The following is a 15,605-nucleotide window of genomic DNA, read 5'->3' as shown; positions in this document are numbered from 1 at the left end:
AGCGGAATCGCAGAGGGCCCTCGCTCCCCCGCGGGGACCGGCTGCCGGGGGAAACCTCGGAGCCTCAAGGACGGCAAGGCTTTCTGAGGCCCCGGCCGCCTCAGTTGGCGATATGGGGGCGGGGCGGGGTCCTGCTAGGTGAGGGGCTTTATGATGTGAATTTCAAGGAGAAAGGGCCTCTGCGGAGGACACGCAGGAGGTTCGAGCCGGGAGCCTAGGTAGCGCGTCCCCGTGCAGATGTACGGAGTTTGTGCTTCGGCCCCTTTGCAGGGGGCAAAGCGCTGGGGGTGTTTGGCTCCCACGGGAATATGGTCCCATCGGTTAAGGCTACTGCGCACACTGGGATCCCCCGCATGGAGGGAGCTCCGGTGCCGCCAGAGGCAGATGCGAAGCACGAAGTCGGCGGCTGGCCCTGGGAAAAGCTCCCAAGCTGAGCATTTCTGTTGTGTGAAGTGCCCGCATTAGCAGCCCGAACACGTAGGGAAAGGCTGACATCTGCGATTTGGTACGAGGCACCCGAGAAATGACAGACCTCCCGGTTCAGAGGGGCGCCCCCGCCTCGGCTCCCGGCGGGGGAGGGACCCACCGAGCCCCAGCGGCGCCTGCGGGAGCGGCTTGCCCCAGGGAAGGAAACCTCCTCTCCTGAGCTTTCCTTAAGTCTGAAAACAGCTATACGACACAGTCTCTAGATTTGGAACCTTCACGGTCAATGCCCAGAAGTGAAAAGATAGAGGGAGACCTTCGGTATAAACTTTGAGCCTGATTCCAGTGGAAGTACAAATAGTAATAGTTTCCAGGCTTTTGTCCCCGGTTTACAAAATAACGCATAAAATCGAGGTTGCACCGTGGGTCATTTTGCTCAGCCTTTGTGCCAACGCACCTCTGCTTCTGACTCTTCACTTCGTAGTTTAATCCCCCCAGCCTCCGAATTTTTCAGCGCCCATTCACATCACTGGCCTGAGATAGAAAGAAACCAGAGATAATTTATTTCACAAGTGCTGGCGAAACCCGCCTGGGCAGGAGAGACCCTTGGGAGCCGGCAGTGAAAGCGCGGTCGGACCGAGCTGCGCTCACCGCAAGACAGGAGGGACCCACTCGGATCGGTGTGGGGTCCACCCCGCTGTGAGCACGCACACACACACACGGACCAGGAGCAGAAATTTGGAGACTTGTCGAGGGAGCGAATAAATAAGAAATGAAAATAAGAAAAGGGAAAAAGAAATATTAGTTCGGGATTAAGCCCGAAAATAATAGTTGTATAGTTGTTTGTTTGTTTTTTTTTTTTTTTTAAAGGCCGCCTGCAGAGGAGTCCTGAAAGTTTCTTCTGGCTCTCTCCATATTTTCTGTAGTTTGTAGTTTTCAATGGGCTGTTGGAGTCGCATCAGGGTGGACATATGCCATTCCCACGGATCTGTGTTTTTATGGTCACAATAGTAAAGGGGACTCTTCCTACTTCGATAGGCTTCTTGCTGGGCTACGGCGAAAAGGCACATTTAAGTACCAAGATACGGGGCGAAGAATGTATTGTAAAAACGGATGAGAGTCTGCTTGGCATAGCTGATATTTATTGAACTACCCAAAATTAAATAAATTACAGATAAAGAAATGTTACGTATTCCATGACACAATTGTTGCACGAACTGCCTTCAATTAAGTTGTTTTGTTTTCAGGGCTGTTTTTGTAAGCATCTTCCACACAGTTGGTGGAAAGAGGGATCTCATGGGCTGTTCTGCATTTTCAGGGACGATCAAGTCAATCCTGTGAGGGGGGGAAAAAAAAAAAAGTCGCTTTAAAAGGAGAAAAACTGCTGCTTCGGAGAGTTCAATCAATTTTTTTAAATGCCGTATCTCAGAGAAAATGCCTCCTATAACAGATTCCTAGATGGTGTCAAATTATAACGAATTGAATCACAAGAAGCAATTACAAAGCAAATATTGTGATCGGTGTTGTGGGTAAAATCGGAGCCGGATTTATAGAGGAATATTAACTCAGATATATATATATTTTTAATCAGCATTGATTAGAATGGTGTTAAGCCTAAAGACCTTTTCCTGCAGATGGCGTCCTTTGGGTACTGAGTAATCAATAACAGTACAGTCATACTCAGGAGACTTTATTAAGCTTTGGAAAATAAAATAATTAATAGATTTTTAGTTATATTTTTATAGAAAGTGAAAACCCCTGGATTTATCATAAGCAAAAGTGTGTTTCTCCTTCACGTGGAAGCAAACAAAAACTGTTTGAATAAATAAGTTGTTTCTGAACATTTTGTTGTCAAAGTGTTAAATGTCCCCGTCATTTTTATTCAAACACTAACATGATTACAGCCAATTATATATTCACCACTGTTCTTTATTTTAGAGTAATTGTACTTGTCACTAATAAAACAGAGACATAATGGATCGCTACTGTTCTGAATTTTAAAGCAATTTTCTGTAATTTGATTGAATTATACATCATCTCCACTACTTTTTTATTTCTATATTTTGAAATCCTATTTTCTTGAAAATTGCGGTTCTATTCCTGTTTTGTTGATCCTGAAGTAACGAAACCTTCTGTAACATTTATAAATAGAGCCTCGTCCCTTTTGAAATGTGGAAAATCATTATTTCAGCCCCAACATACTGAAAGCTTTAGACTCAAAATATGAAAGTCCGGAGAAGTGCCTAAACCAGACCTCTGGCTCAACACTTTGTCCTTCTTGGAAATGAGAAGCAGAACAAGTAGAGAGGAAAAAATCTCCAGTGTGCATAGGAAGGATTGATGACTTTATTGCAATGATTTGATGAGCTTCTTGGGGCTCAAACATAGAAACACATCAAGACAAGCAGTTCGGTTGCTAATATTTACCGTGGAAGAATAAAGACACGGGGAAAATACACTCCAATTACATTCCTCCAAGAATTTAGAGCCATTATATACTGTCCGTATGTTCTTTTAGGTGGGCGATCATAGGTGAGAAGCCCAGGAGAGACTTGGTTATCTTTAGGAACAGACAATAGAAACACAGAATGATACAGAAGTATATGGAGACACTGTAAACACATAGAAAATACTGCGGTGAGTTATTCTACTGCTCCTCGGGTTATTTCTCTGTGAATGAGCTCTCAGAGAGGTGGATTTTTGTTGTTGTTTTCCAAAGACGAAAGCATGCCTTTAATTTAGCAATTGTATCAGCCATCAACTCAGAGAGGTAGGATCTGCGTTGTCGACAAACACAAATCAAAAAATGATACAAAGGCTTTCACAAGTTAATTTTATATGACAAAACACGTGCCCACCACAACAGATAAAGTTAAACTATCGTTTGCAAACTGCGCGATTGCGTAAAAAGGTACTTCTTAGGTACAGTCAAACACGAATGTTTTCTCCGCTATTGTGTAAGGTAAAACTAAGGGAAGGCGCGGGAATGCGCGGGTGGATCACTGTGAGATGCTTTCAGTGAAGCTTCAGTGGTACAAGATCCCGACCTTCCGTGAGAACCACGCTTGTTGCTTTCGCGGATTCCCTCTTTAGTATAGCCACGGAAATTAGCTTGAAGTCGCCTTGGATGGCAGAAAAAAAATAATAATTAAAAAGAACTACTAGTATATTTTAATTAATTCCAACGTGTACAACGACTTGAGGGCATTTTCTTTGGCCTTTCATTGGTGTTTTGAAATGAATGTGAAAATAAAGTGTAATGTCACCCTCTGCAATATTCTGCTAGAAGACAAATGGGAATGATTTATTTGTAGGAGTTTCCGGAGCTACAGCATGATTTTATTATTTAGGTGGTGTTTATAGCCCGATTATAATAAACACTGTTTTCTAAAAACGCCTAGGAAACATAACCTCTGTGTGTGTGAGCGTCTATGTGAGTGCCCCATCCAAAAGATGGAGTGGAGAAAACACACCACGGGGATGCATCCCGGGAGAAATATTTCTACGTTTTTCCTCTCCGCATTGTTAGTGCCGGGAGACTCTGTCTGCAGCCACTTCACTTTCTTGGTCAAATTATTATAGATACAAAACTACAAGCCCCAGGCTTTAGCGAGACATGGTCCGTGCTCGGTGGGAGGGACACAAATGGGATTTAACTTGTTGCCAGTCATTTTTGTGTGTTTGTTTGTTTGTGCTGGTGCTTTAAAAGCGAAACAAATTCCAGAAACAAAGCGGGGGGGAGGGGGAGGCCGGGGAGAGAGGGAGGAGGAAAACCAGCTCTATATAAAAGGCATATCATATTAAAATAATACATAGACACACCCACTGATATCAAGGGTACGATATCAGCCTTTCCCCAAGAAACTTATTTCTAAGTGGTAGCGGTTATAATCATCCAACAAGCCCCTTGCCATCACTCCCCTCCTTCCTCCGCTAAAGAAAGGAAGAATGAAAGAAAGAAAACATGGAGACCACCCTGCCCGATATAAAAAGTGTTCAGAACAAGCAACATAAAGAGGCAGATCAAGCGAGCCCTACTCGTGCCAGGAGACCAAGAAGCGAGAAGGGTCCCCTTCTCGGGCAGCGTCCTTGGCGCTAGCGCCAGCCCCACCATCCCGACAGCCGCCAAGAGCGGGTCCGGCCGTGAGCGAGAAACGGCACCTCGCTCCGGCACCTCCTCACGCCTGAGCCACGACACGGGCAAAGCCAACACTATCTCTACTCCGAGGCTGCCGAACGCCTTCTCCTAGAGCGGTGTACAGTCGATTATGGCTTGCTTTCTACACCGGGCATTTTGCTATGGTTACAAGGGGACTCCGGGGCGGGGGAAGATAAGAGCATAGGGGAGGATGATGCGCTTTTGTAGGCCCTAAAATATAGATCCGCAGCTGATCCGGCCGAGTCCGAGACCCCGCCGAGCCAAGGGGTGCAGTAGAGGCGCAGTGAGCGGACAGGGCCGCGGAGGGATGGAGCGGCGCCGAGCGGGCGGTGGCGGGCGCGGCGCGGCCAGGTAGGACAGGCGGAGGGGCACCACCAGGCACAGGCGCCCCCCCGCGCCAGGATGCCTTTGGCGGAGCCACCGAATGGAAACAGCGCTGGGAGAAAGAGAGAGACCGTATCTGTCCTTCTGCTGGGGAAGGTGTGGAAGCCTGAGGGGTGGAGGGGGTTGGGGGGCGAGAGCGCGTCTTTTCTCTCGAGCCACCGAAAAGCTGCAGAACCAGATACATGTGCCATTTGCCAAAGATTACGTTTATAAGAGGCTACAGAGCTTTAGAACAACACCACGAAAATATTCCAGCAACAGTTTCTTAGGAGTCAAAGAGCAGCTGGAGGTATTCTTCAAGTACTGCTTGGGGTTTGTTTAGTTGTTCTGTTTTTCTTTCCCAGGTCTTTTTCTCCCCCCTGTTTTATTTCACATTCTTTGACTCAATGTCACAACGCCGACAAAAGCACCAGCCTAGAACGTTTTAACAGTAAACACAACAGAAAACAAAATCATATATTTAAACCTCGAGAACAGAACGAGGTTTTTAGCTTGATCATTTCTCCCTTGCATTTTATAACCATCGTCTGCATAACTCTGCGGATAATTCTTAAAGGATATTTTAATCTTTTGTTTGATTTCCGAATTAAGGAGAGCTTTCATTACACAGGGACACCTATTGTCTAGGGAGGTGTGACGGCTCTTTTTTGCACACTGGCATATAAAATAATAGCGACATTTAGGATCTAAAAACGCACATGTCTTAAAGTCGGCAGTGAGTATAAAAATATTCTGCTCTGAAAAATTCTGGCAGTGGTAGCTGAACACAAATCTAGTGGATGCTCTACACTCCCTAGATAGGCTTTCTGTGGATGGCATTCTACAGCTACAGGAATAAATAAATAAAATCTTCAGCTTTTAATTAAGGCGATTTAATTCAGACCTCTCCACTCAGCGTAGTCGCCGTGGGAAATGTATACTCCAATGTTTACTCGGATCTCTTTCTGTCACTATTCTGTCTTGTTTTACGCTTACGACATCAGCAAAGCTTTCTGGCCCGTACAGCCATTGTTTCCCATTTCGACGTTCTTCGTTCAACCTCTGCCCGCCCAAGAAACTTCCCAAAGTTCAACAGGAGGGGAACTCTGTGCACTTAGTTTGTTAATATCATTGTTTTAATGCTACCTCTCCCCTAGTTGCGCAGGCTCCTCTAAGGTATACAGTGCCCCGCTGGCTGTTCCTTATGGTACAGTGCAGCTTCTCAAAAGATCATCGGATGGAGAAATTTAGCTCTTTTTGAAACATTTAAGTAACTGAGCAATTAGTTCTGAATGGTGTGGGGGGAGGGAAGACTAGAAAACTTAAATGGGGGGGAGGGGGGAGAGACACAACACAGCTAGCCCGAAAACAACAGGGATGTGTATGCATGGGAGGGAAACTTAAAAGGTTTGTATTTAAAGTGTGCTTGCAAGGTCTTCGGCACAATATGTGCTGCTCTCCTTAAAGGGGCACCGAGTGCCAATAACCATTAGTCATCCTGTAGGGACCTTTCATTACAGATTTATCTTTAGGGGGAGTTCCCCGAAAGGAACATAGCTGCGGATTTCAAACCCAGTCCAGTTCCAGTTACACAGTGCGTACCTGCTGGAAGAGAATGGAGAGATACTTACCAGAGTTTCGGGAGTGCACGGACGGCCCCAAGGTCTCTGCAGCGCTCCTTTCCTCTGCGGAATACTATCTCGCATCCGAGGCAGTTCCCAGGCTATATTTGATATTAACAGCCTCAAACAGGAGGCTCTCCCATAGACTTTTTTTTCCAGGGTTTTCAAGCAAATTTCTCGGTGCCACAATGTTATGATGGAAGGATGCTGAAATGACAGGCCTCGTAGACGCTTGTCTTAATCATCGGCTTCTTAATTTAGTTTTAGTGCTGTGGTTTTGTGTGTGTGAGAGTGTGTGTCTGCGCTTGTGTGCGCGCAAGAGAAGCCTCTGACAACCTGCAGCTTCCTAATGACTGACGAGGCAGGGCTGCTGCAGCAAAGTAACACTTCCCTGGTGTGAAGACCTCTTACTGGGAAGTTTAGTTCACTACTGTTCTCGCAATCCTAATCGTATAACTTGTAACTAAAACCCATGGAAGAAGGATACAGCATGCTAAATAGACTAACTTCTAATCACTAGAAGCTGTTGAGGATTAACTGGAAGCTGGCTAGAGGCGGACACCTAAACTTAAATCTGCAAATGCGGAGAGAAGTCTGGACCATTGAATGCTTCTTCCTCTCTCTCTTTGCCTCCATTCATCCATCCACCTTCAGTCCCATTCACCCCTCTTCAAAATGTTTGACTACCCCTTTCTCTTTGTTAGCGCACTGCTCCGTCCACATTCGCCATGCCTTAGCAGCAGGGTATCAGTGTCTGCTGAGCAGTCCTTACCTTAATTGCCCAGGTAACCTGGAATAAATGAGACAAGCTTATAGTCAAGGGGGAATAGAATAATATAAGTGTACATCGAGGCATTTACTGTACCGAATGTGATATTACTGACTGTTAAATCAAAGTGTCCAGACTCGTTTCATGGAAGCATGATGCCATCGAAGCGTGGTTATTAAATACCCTTTCTTCATGGCTGAAAAAAACCTCATTCATTTCTTAAGCTGTCAGTACATTTTAGCAGCTTAACCGCCTTGAAAGAGCTCGAAGAGTACAGAGCCACTATACCCGTGTGAAGGGGAATTGAAGGCTGAAGCTGGGGAGGGGGTGGTGCAAGGGAAGTACGCTATATCCATTAAATGTACAATGGAGAGGGTCTGTTCTTCCTTTGGCCTTTAATTTAAAAACAAAATGAAAAATTTTTTTTTTTTTTTAAAGGCGAGGGAAGAAAAGTGTGTAGTTGAAACATTATCCCTACGAGTTATACCCAAGAGCTGCACGGAGATCGCCGTTGAATGGCGCTTCAGACAGGACGTTTTAGCTCAGCTATTCACCCCCATCCTGACCCCGGATTTGGATGCTCTCAGTCCATCCCAGCCCCTTGGTTCGGTGGATCCGCAGCGTCGACGAGGGTGCAGGTGAGGCAGCATCCACACTCTGCAGAGAGCTGGCTCCCCTCTGCACAGCCACTCGTGTTTCACAGGGCTGGGGCCGTGCGCCTCCATTCCACGCACAAGCTTCTTTTCCAGATACTCCACGAAACCTTTCCTGTTAGAAAATGCTGCCATGAGAGACTTTTTTAAGAGAATTCGAGTTTAGCAAGGGTTGAGCGGTCAAACCTGCCGCTCATGCAGTGCCCCGACGCACAAAGGTAGCACTGAAGTGGAGTCGTGTTTGGGGAAGAGCTCAGGAAGGAACAGGCGTTAGAGCAAGACTCCCGCATTTCCAAAGTAAATATCTCCAGTTTTATAAACGGTGCATTTTCTGCCGAAGGAGAGGGAAAGAAAAAAAAAAAAAAAAGAAAAAAAAAAAGGGACCAGAAAGTTAAAGTCCAGCAGAAATTATAACTGACGTGGCTTCTCCTACATATCCTTTTCTTTCCTGTAAACAATGAATTAATCTTCATGGACTTAGAAAGATATGTACTACAGATTGGACAAAACATTTCCTTTTTTGGTAGAACTGTATATCCGTGGCATTAAAAAAATGTATAAATCCTAAGTTTGTGCACAGAGTTTTATTCTGCACCCGTGACAAATGATCGAATGTTAAATCTACATCATCAAATGTTTTTAAAGTGTGCTTCTTTTGGTGTTAGCCTTTTGCTCAGAAATGCAAAAAAGATACAACATCTATTTTCTTCCCTGCTACATTTTCATCCCTGATCACAACACAAAGTAAACTCAGCTTTGACCTAAGAAACACCTCAAGGCATTAAAATTTCAACAGGCAATGTCAGTGTTACATTAAACAAGAACTCCTCCAGCTCGCTACAGAGCTGGGATTTGAATAAAACGTTCAATGTTAACAAACAATACACACGTTTGGCACTTTGTGTATTAAATGGATCAAAGAGATTTGATAAGGCACAATACACCATTTGTAGAGACCTGATTGAGTTAATATAATATCAGCAAATTTTACGACGAAATGAATCTGTTTCTTTTCTTTGTGTTTAAAACCAGCACAGATTACAAATTTTAATCATCTGAAAATGTTTGGTATACAAAATCATGCTTATTTCAGTATTAGCAAAAACACAAGAAATTTTTCAACACAAACACCCAGCTGTGTCTATTTTAAAAGCAGTTCAATGACAGCTTGCACTTATGAGCATGCAATCAGCTAATTTCGCTTTTTTTTTCTTCTGTGTTAATCAACACTTTCCTTCCTGCATATCAGAGTACAAATAGTATAGTTACTCCACATCAGTAAATGTTTACGTAACCTGTCCTTTCTCAAGAATCTGGTTACACCGAATCATTACATGCTAGACCGAGTAGGAAAACGCACTGGGCCCAGCCACCCTAATGGGATCCTAGTGCACCATAATGACACATATTAGTTAATGATCATCATAATCATAATAATATGCACGAAGCTTACCTTTCCTCTTACCTCTTGCCATGGTAAAGTCACATAATATCCTCCATATTGCACTCTTCTTCAAGAAATCACATACATTGACTTAAGTGTTGAGAAACGAAACAATTATAAATTGTCACGTTTTAAAAAAATCCACAACCTGAATTTCTATTAAAAAAAATCCAAAACTAAACAACAAAGAAAGAAAAAAAGAGTGGTTGTTGATCATTAACTTGTGTGTGTATGTGTGTGTGTGTCAGTAGCAACCTGTTATGAAATTGGTTAAATAAATACAATTGTGGTAAGGTCATTCGAGGTTAATCCAATGCACAGAGTTCATGTCATTCCCAATTGCAATTGTTTATTACCGGTCCATTTTATTTGTTCTCGTTATTTACTCTTTCTTTCTCACACTCGCTTTTCCTTCATCCCTCACACACACACACACATACACACAAACACATATAAAATGCACATCTGCACACAACCACATTCACTGCATTGTGCTCTAACCTGAATTTCCTTGGGATAAATTGTTTTAGCAGGGGTTGAGCTGCACGTATTGTTTGTACGGAGCATCTTTTCCTCCAGCACAAACGTGAAGCAGCTTAACGCGATGCTAGACGTTTGCCACAGCTCCGGTCTGAATGTAATCAGCACGCTCTCTGTCCATTACATTTCCCCTTCTCCTTTCCCAGTAACAAAGCTGCGCGATGTATTTCACTTTGCTTTCCGGTTGATTTTTTTTTTGTTCCCGTGCTGACAGTAAGAAACGATATGCTGTGGATGATTAATACTCAACCCTGTGGTCCCGGCAAATCGTGGCCGTAAGCCCGAGCCTATGTCACCGCGCGTACTTGCTTTCCCCTGCCCCGGGAGCAGCCGGCCCGCAGCCGCACGCCCTAACCCTTCCCCCAGCAAAACTAAAGCCCGCGGAACCCAGACCCCACGGCCTGGCCCACGGGCCGGGCCGGCAGGGAACCGCCGTGTCCATCTCATGGGCGACCAACATCAGTATTTATTTTGTATGCCTGGCGCGCGGCCTGCGCTCCCCTGGCTCCAACAGCCCGGCAGCGCGAAGGAGGAGGCGGACGGAGCCCGACGCCTCCCGCGTGGCTCCGGCGGCCGCGCAAGGGAAGCGGCGTCCGAGCGGGAGCGGCGCGGGGCTGAGCGAGGGAAGCGCGAAGCCGGGCTGCGGCCGCCGGTGACACGAGAGCAGGGGAGGGAGGAGATGGGCCGCTCGCTGCCGAGCCTCCCAACTCACAGTCCGGAGAGCGGCGGGCACGGGCCGAGCGGGCCGGAGCAGACCCCGTCTTCCCCGGCAGGCCGCGGGCAGCGGCGTCCGGCCCCCAGGCCCTCCGGACGATTGTTTTGTTTTCTCCCTCGGTAAAATAACAAACAGAAATAACCGGGCCTGGGAAAATAAACTCGCCGAGCGACTTCGGCGGGCTCCGCAAAGTAGTACCTCCGCCGCCACCGGTGTGCCGCGGCCGTTTCACCCACCCGGCCTCCCACACCCCGCCTCCTTCGCCGCCAGAGGAAGGGGCGAAGAAGCTCACGGCAACTTTAATCCGCCGGAGGAACTAGGGGAGCGGGCGGACGGGCAGGGCCCACCGCGGCGGGACGGGCGCGACTTGTTGGGCGCGGGGGGATTTGTGCTGGCGGCGGAGGCCGGGGGGGCGCGGGGGGGTGGGGGGGCTCGCACCGCGCGGTGATGCGCCCCGCGCCGGTATCCCTGCGCCACGGGAGCCGCGGCGGCGGCGGGGGCGGGGCGCGCGGGGCGGGGCGGGGCGGGGCGGCGCGCCGCCATTGGCCGGCGGGCGGGCAGACGCGCGGGCACGCCGCCGGCCCTGATTGGGCGGCCGGTGGGAAAGGTTAAACCAAAAAATGTTTTACAGCCCCGGTGCGTGCCGGCAGCTCTGAAATTAATTGCGGCCGGGGCGGGCTGTATCGCCCGTCTGCCTCGCTCCGCGCCGGCCCGCGGCGGCTGCTGCTCCCTCCTGCCTCCCCCTGCGCTGCCGTGCCGGGGGAACCGGGCACCATGAAGTAGCTTTTTTTTTTTTTTTTTTTTTGTGTGTGTGGGTTGTTGCTTTTTTTTTTTTTTTTTTTTAAGGTTTCAGAGGGTTTTTCCCCGTTTTTATCTTTTTTTTTTTTTCCTCCGCTCCGACTCGGTTTGATTTTTCTCTGATCGGTGATTATTATTACTATTATTTTTTTCCCTCCCCGGCGGTTCCTGTCCGTGCTACATGACTTGCCGGCGCTTGAGACTGCGGTCCAACTGCGCTGCCGCTGCCGCCGCCACCGCCGCCGGTGGTGCCGCCGCCGCCTCGGCCACCGCCACCGCTTCGGCCGCCGCCTCCGCCGCCCCGCGCGCAGCTCCCTCGGCCGCCGCAACTTTCCCCCCCAGACTAGTGTGTGATGTTGGACATGGGAGATAGGAAGGAAGTGAAAATGCTGCCGAAGTCCTCCTTTAGCATAAACAGCCTGGTGCCCGAAGCCGTCCAGAGCGACAACAACCACAGCAGCCACAGCCACCACAACAGCCACCACCCCCATCACCACCACCATCACCATCACCACCACCACCACCCGCCGCCGCAGCAGCCCCAGCGAGCTGCCGCAGCCGAGGAGGAGGACGAGGAGAAGGGGCAGCACCTCCTGCCGCCCCCCACCGCCACCGCCTCCGGCGCCCTGGAGGTGGCCAAGGCGGACATGCTGGCGGGCAAAGGCGAGGCGGGCGCGGTGGCGGCGGCGGCAGCGGAGCTGGAGGAGAAGGAGAAAGCGGCCGAGGAGAAGAAGGGGGCGGCGGAGGGGGCCAAGGACGGGGAGAGCGGGAAGGAGGGGGAGAAGAAGAACGGCAAGTACGAGAAGCCGCCGTTCAGCTACAACGCGCTCATCATGATGGCCATCCGGCAGAGCCCCGAGAAGCGCCTCACGCTCAATGGCATCTACGAGTTCATCATGAAGAACTTCCCCTACTACCGGGAGAACAAGCAGGGCTGGCAGAACTCCATTCGGCACAACCTCTCGCTCAATAAGTGCTTCGTCAAGGTGCCCCGCCACTACGACGACCCGGGCAAAGGGAACTACTGGATGCTAGACCCCTCCAGCGACGACGTCTTCATCGGGGGCACCACCGGCAAGCTCCGCCGGCGCTCCACCACCTCTCGGGCCAAGCTGGCCTTTAAGCGGGGCGCCCGGCTCACCTCCACCGGACTGACATTCATGGATAGGGCAGGATCCTTGTACTGGCCTATGTCCCCCTTCCTCTCCCTGCACCACCCCCGGGCCAGCAGCACTTTGAGTTACAATGGGACCACGTCCGCCTACCCCAGCCACCCCATGCCCTACAGCTCAGTGTTGACTCAAAACTCCTTGGGAAACAACCACTCCTTTTCCACGTCTAATGGGTTAAGTGTTGATAGACTAGTCAATGGAGAGATACCTTATGCCACTCATCACCTCACAGCAGCAGCTCTGGCCGCCTCAGTGCCGTGTGGCTTGTCAGTTCCCTGCTCCGGCACCTATTCCCTAAACCCCTGCTCTGTAAATCTCCTAGCAGGACAGACGAGTTACTTTTTTCCCCATGTTCCTCACCCTTCAATGACTTCTCAAAGCAGCACTTCAATGACGGCCAGGGCAGCCTCCTCCTCCACGTCGCCACAGGCGCCCTCCACTCTCCCCTGTGAGTCCTTAAGACCTTCTTTGCCAAGTTTTACAACGGGACTTTCCGGAGGACTTTCTGATTATTTCACACATCAAAATCAGGGGTCTTCTTCAAACCCTTTAATACATTAACATCCATGGGATCAGACTGTAAGTGAACATTTTACACACATTTGCATTGTAAATGATAATTAAAAGGAAAAAAAAAAGCAAAACAAAAAAGTCCAGGTATTTTTTATTAAGTCCCCCATTTTCTGTACGTTTGTTCAGTCTTTAGGGTTGTTTATTATTCCACCAAGGTGAGAAGTGTCAGCAAGGTGCAATGTGGGGAGATTGCATTGTAGATTATGAAGTTTGGAAGACAAAATTATAGTAGAATGTGTATCTAAATAGTGACTGCTTTTGCAATTTTTTATTCAAATATGATAAGTCTATCACTAAAAGCCGCCCGATTCTCCATGTTTGCAGTATTATAAGTTATCATGGATATGTCGGTGGGTGCAGACCTTGAAAGAAAAAAAAAAAAAACAAACCAAACCACTAAATTTATGAAAACTATAAAAAGAACTTAAAACATAATTTGTATTTAAGCAGAATTAATACTGAAAGATGCCCAAGACCTACTTTTGGCCATTTATTATTTGTTTCTTTCCTTTACAGAACTGCTTTTTTTTTTGTTCAATTGTTTGTTTGTTTACTTTTAGACCAAAGATTGGGTTTTAGAAAATGCACTCAGTGTACGAAATAATTTAAAAAACAGCTACATTATTTCAGTTTGCAGCACTGCCCGTTCAAATGAATCAGAAGGGGACAAAATTAATGATTGCCTTCAGTTTGTGTTGTGTATATTTTGATGTATGTGGTCACTAACAGGTCACCTTTATTTTTTTTTTCTAAATGTAGTGAAATGTTAATACCTATTGTACTTATAGGTAAACCTTGCAAATATGTAACCTGTGTTGCGCAAAAGCCGCATAAATTTGAGTGATTGTTAATGTCGTCTTAAAATTTCTTGATTGTGATACTGTGGTCATATGCCCGTGTTTGTCACTTACAAAAATGTTTACTATGAACACACAGAAATAAAAAAATAGGCTAAATTCATATATACTTGATAGTTTTTTGTCTCTTTTATTAACCCTAATGTGGCAGAGGCTTTAAAGTTGCAGTGAGATCAGAGCGCTGCTTATTGCAGTCCACCATTTTTCAAATGATCCTTTCTTTCTCCCCCCGCCCCCTCCCATACTGTCTTTAACTGCAGTATTTTCAAATGTAAAGGATGACGGTATTTAATTAAACACCATGGCCACTATTTTGATGTCCGTTTTGGGGCAGAACTCTTATAAAGTCTGTTTAAAATTTATTAGTAGGAAGTAGAGTGTCTTACTAAAAACTGCCTTACGCTGAAGATGCTTAACGTTGCATATGTATGCATACGTACATACATACATATACAATTCAAGTATATAAGCACACATTGGGAAAAAGCCAAGGTGCATTATTATGTGTAGTACGTGTTCTTCCTGCAATCTCTGAAATGCATTCAAAGACTAAGTCTCCTGAAAGAAATTAATTTCGTCTCTATGATGACTCGAGGTATATTAGCAAAGGATGTGTATGTGTGCGTATATACATACACATATTAGCTCTCATATGATCGTTTGACCAAATTTAGCAAGCTAGGATATGTATGTGTATAAAATATAACCCTTATCCTAAAGGAGCGCTCTTCCGGAAGTATCCGGGCTATACGTATTTATGTAGTTTTGGTGCTGCAAACACTCGGGCTGCAGGTCTTGTGCAAGTAGCGGTATTTTTGGGCAGGCGGGTCTCTGCTGTGCCCGTGGGCCGGGCGGGGGGGCAGGAGCCGAGCACGGTGAGGTGAAGTCGCAGTCCATGCTAGGGAGGCAGGGCGCCGGGGGGTCACGTGACACCCTGCCTTGCATACCGATGTTTAAAAGTTTTAGGGGGTTAAAAAAAAAAAAAAAAAAGAAAGAAAGAAGCAAATCAACAAATCAAACCTGTACGGATGCACTTAAATGTGAAATTTCGAAACCGAGCTCTTTTTCTCTCAGTGCCTGCTGAAGCCCAGTAACCCACACAGGCGTCCCTAAGGAAGCTCCGTTGCCCGGAGAATCGATCCATTAGTTTTAAGGGGGCAACGCTGCTAGTAATTTTAAGAAGCATTTAATCCTAAAGAGAATTGGTGTCTTGATGAGTTTAGAGAAGCCTATAAAGGCCACAACTCTTGAAAATAATTAGAAAACTTGTGCAAAAGGTTTAGGAACTAATTGGATCCCGCGGTGAGTCCGCAGAGGACAAGTTGTTCATTTGTTACGTTTGTAGCCTAAACTGAGCTCTGCAGCAGTGCAATAAATCGGCGAGTGCTCACAATAGGCCCAATGAAAAATAATCTCTAGGTCGGAGATGCTATCGCAAACGCTTTAAAGAGCTTATCTTAGAAAGACAGAAAAAAGGAAGAAAGAGGAAAAAAATGCCGGAGGATGAATAAAGAAGC

General features: G+C 47.0%; 2 protein-coding genes across 7 annotated transcripts; one reads left to right on the top strand and one right to left on the bottom strand.

Annotated features, from left to right (window-relative positions):
* Positions 1-963: 963 nt before the first annotated feature.
* On the bottom strand, positions 964-11,127 carry LOC146436226 (uncharacterized). 6 transcript variants are annotated; one of them, XM_085061983.1, is made up of 5 exons: positions 9,935-10,296; positions 9,455-9,523; positions 8,176-8,320; positions 6,577-8,104; positions 964-1,758 (listed from the first exon to the last, which is right to left on the bottom strand). In XM_085061983.1, exons 2-4 carry the CDS (start codon positions 9,462-9,464, stop codon positions 7,879-7,881), a joined length of 381 nt encoding a protein of 126 aa, XP_084918109.1. In that variant the 5' UTR covers positions 9,465-9,523; positions 9,935-10,296; the 3' UTR covers positions 964-1,758; positions 6,577-7,878. The 6 variants fall into 6 exon arrangements, 3 of the variants coding, with proteins under 3 accessions (XP_084918109.1, XP_084918107.1, XP_084918108.1); XM_085061981.1 differs by having other exon boundaries at positions 9,443-9,523; positions 9,935-10,295; XR_014852582.1 differs by adding an exon at positions 10,887-11,127 and having other exon boundaries at positions 6,577-8,320; positions 9,443-10,201.
* A 133-nt stretch (positions 11,128-11,260) lies between these two features.
* FOXG1 (forkhead box G1) lies at positions 11,261-14,197 on the top strand. The gene has a single exon (XM_085061980.1). It carries the CDS (start codon positions 11,840-11,842, stop codon positions 13,217-13,219), a length of 1,380 nt encoding a protein of 459 aa, XP_084918106.1. The 5' UTR covers positions 11,261-11,839; the 3' UTR covers positions 13,220-14,197.
* The last annotated feature ends 1,408 nt before the right edge of the window (positions 14,198-15,605 follow it).

This window comes from Lichenostomus cassidix, chromosome 5 (assembly GCF_008360975.1).
Source record: "Lichenostomus cassidix isolate B80296 chromosome 5, HeHo_3.0, whole genome shotgun sequence".
Classification (NCBI taxonomy): domain Eukaryota; kingdom Metazoa; phylum Chordata; class Aves; order Passeriformes; family Meliphagidae; genus Lichenostomus; species Lichenostomus cassidix.
The sequence above is the reverse complement of the archived record's forward strand: the minus strand, read 5'-3'. Positions and strand labels throughout refer to the sequence as shown.

Bases quoted from the DNA above. Each gene is read 5' to 3' on its own strand.
- LOC146436226 (XM_085061981.1), bottom strand. From the start codon at position 9,464: ATGGCAAGAGGTAAGAGGAAAG. The intron at 8,321-9,442 runs GTAAGCTTCGTG...CTCCTTCGGCAG, and splicing joins GGCAAGAGGTAAGAGGAAAG to AAAATGCACCGTTTATAAAA. The intron at 8,105-8,175 runs GTTTGACCGCTC...ATTTTCTAACAG, and splicing joins GGGCACTGCATGAGCGGCAG to GAAAGGTTTCGTGGAGTATC.
- FOXG1 (XM_085061980.1), top strand. From the start codon at position 11,840: ATGTTGGACATGGGAGATAGGAAGGAAGTGAAAATGCTGCCGAAGTCC.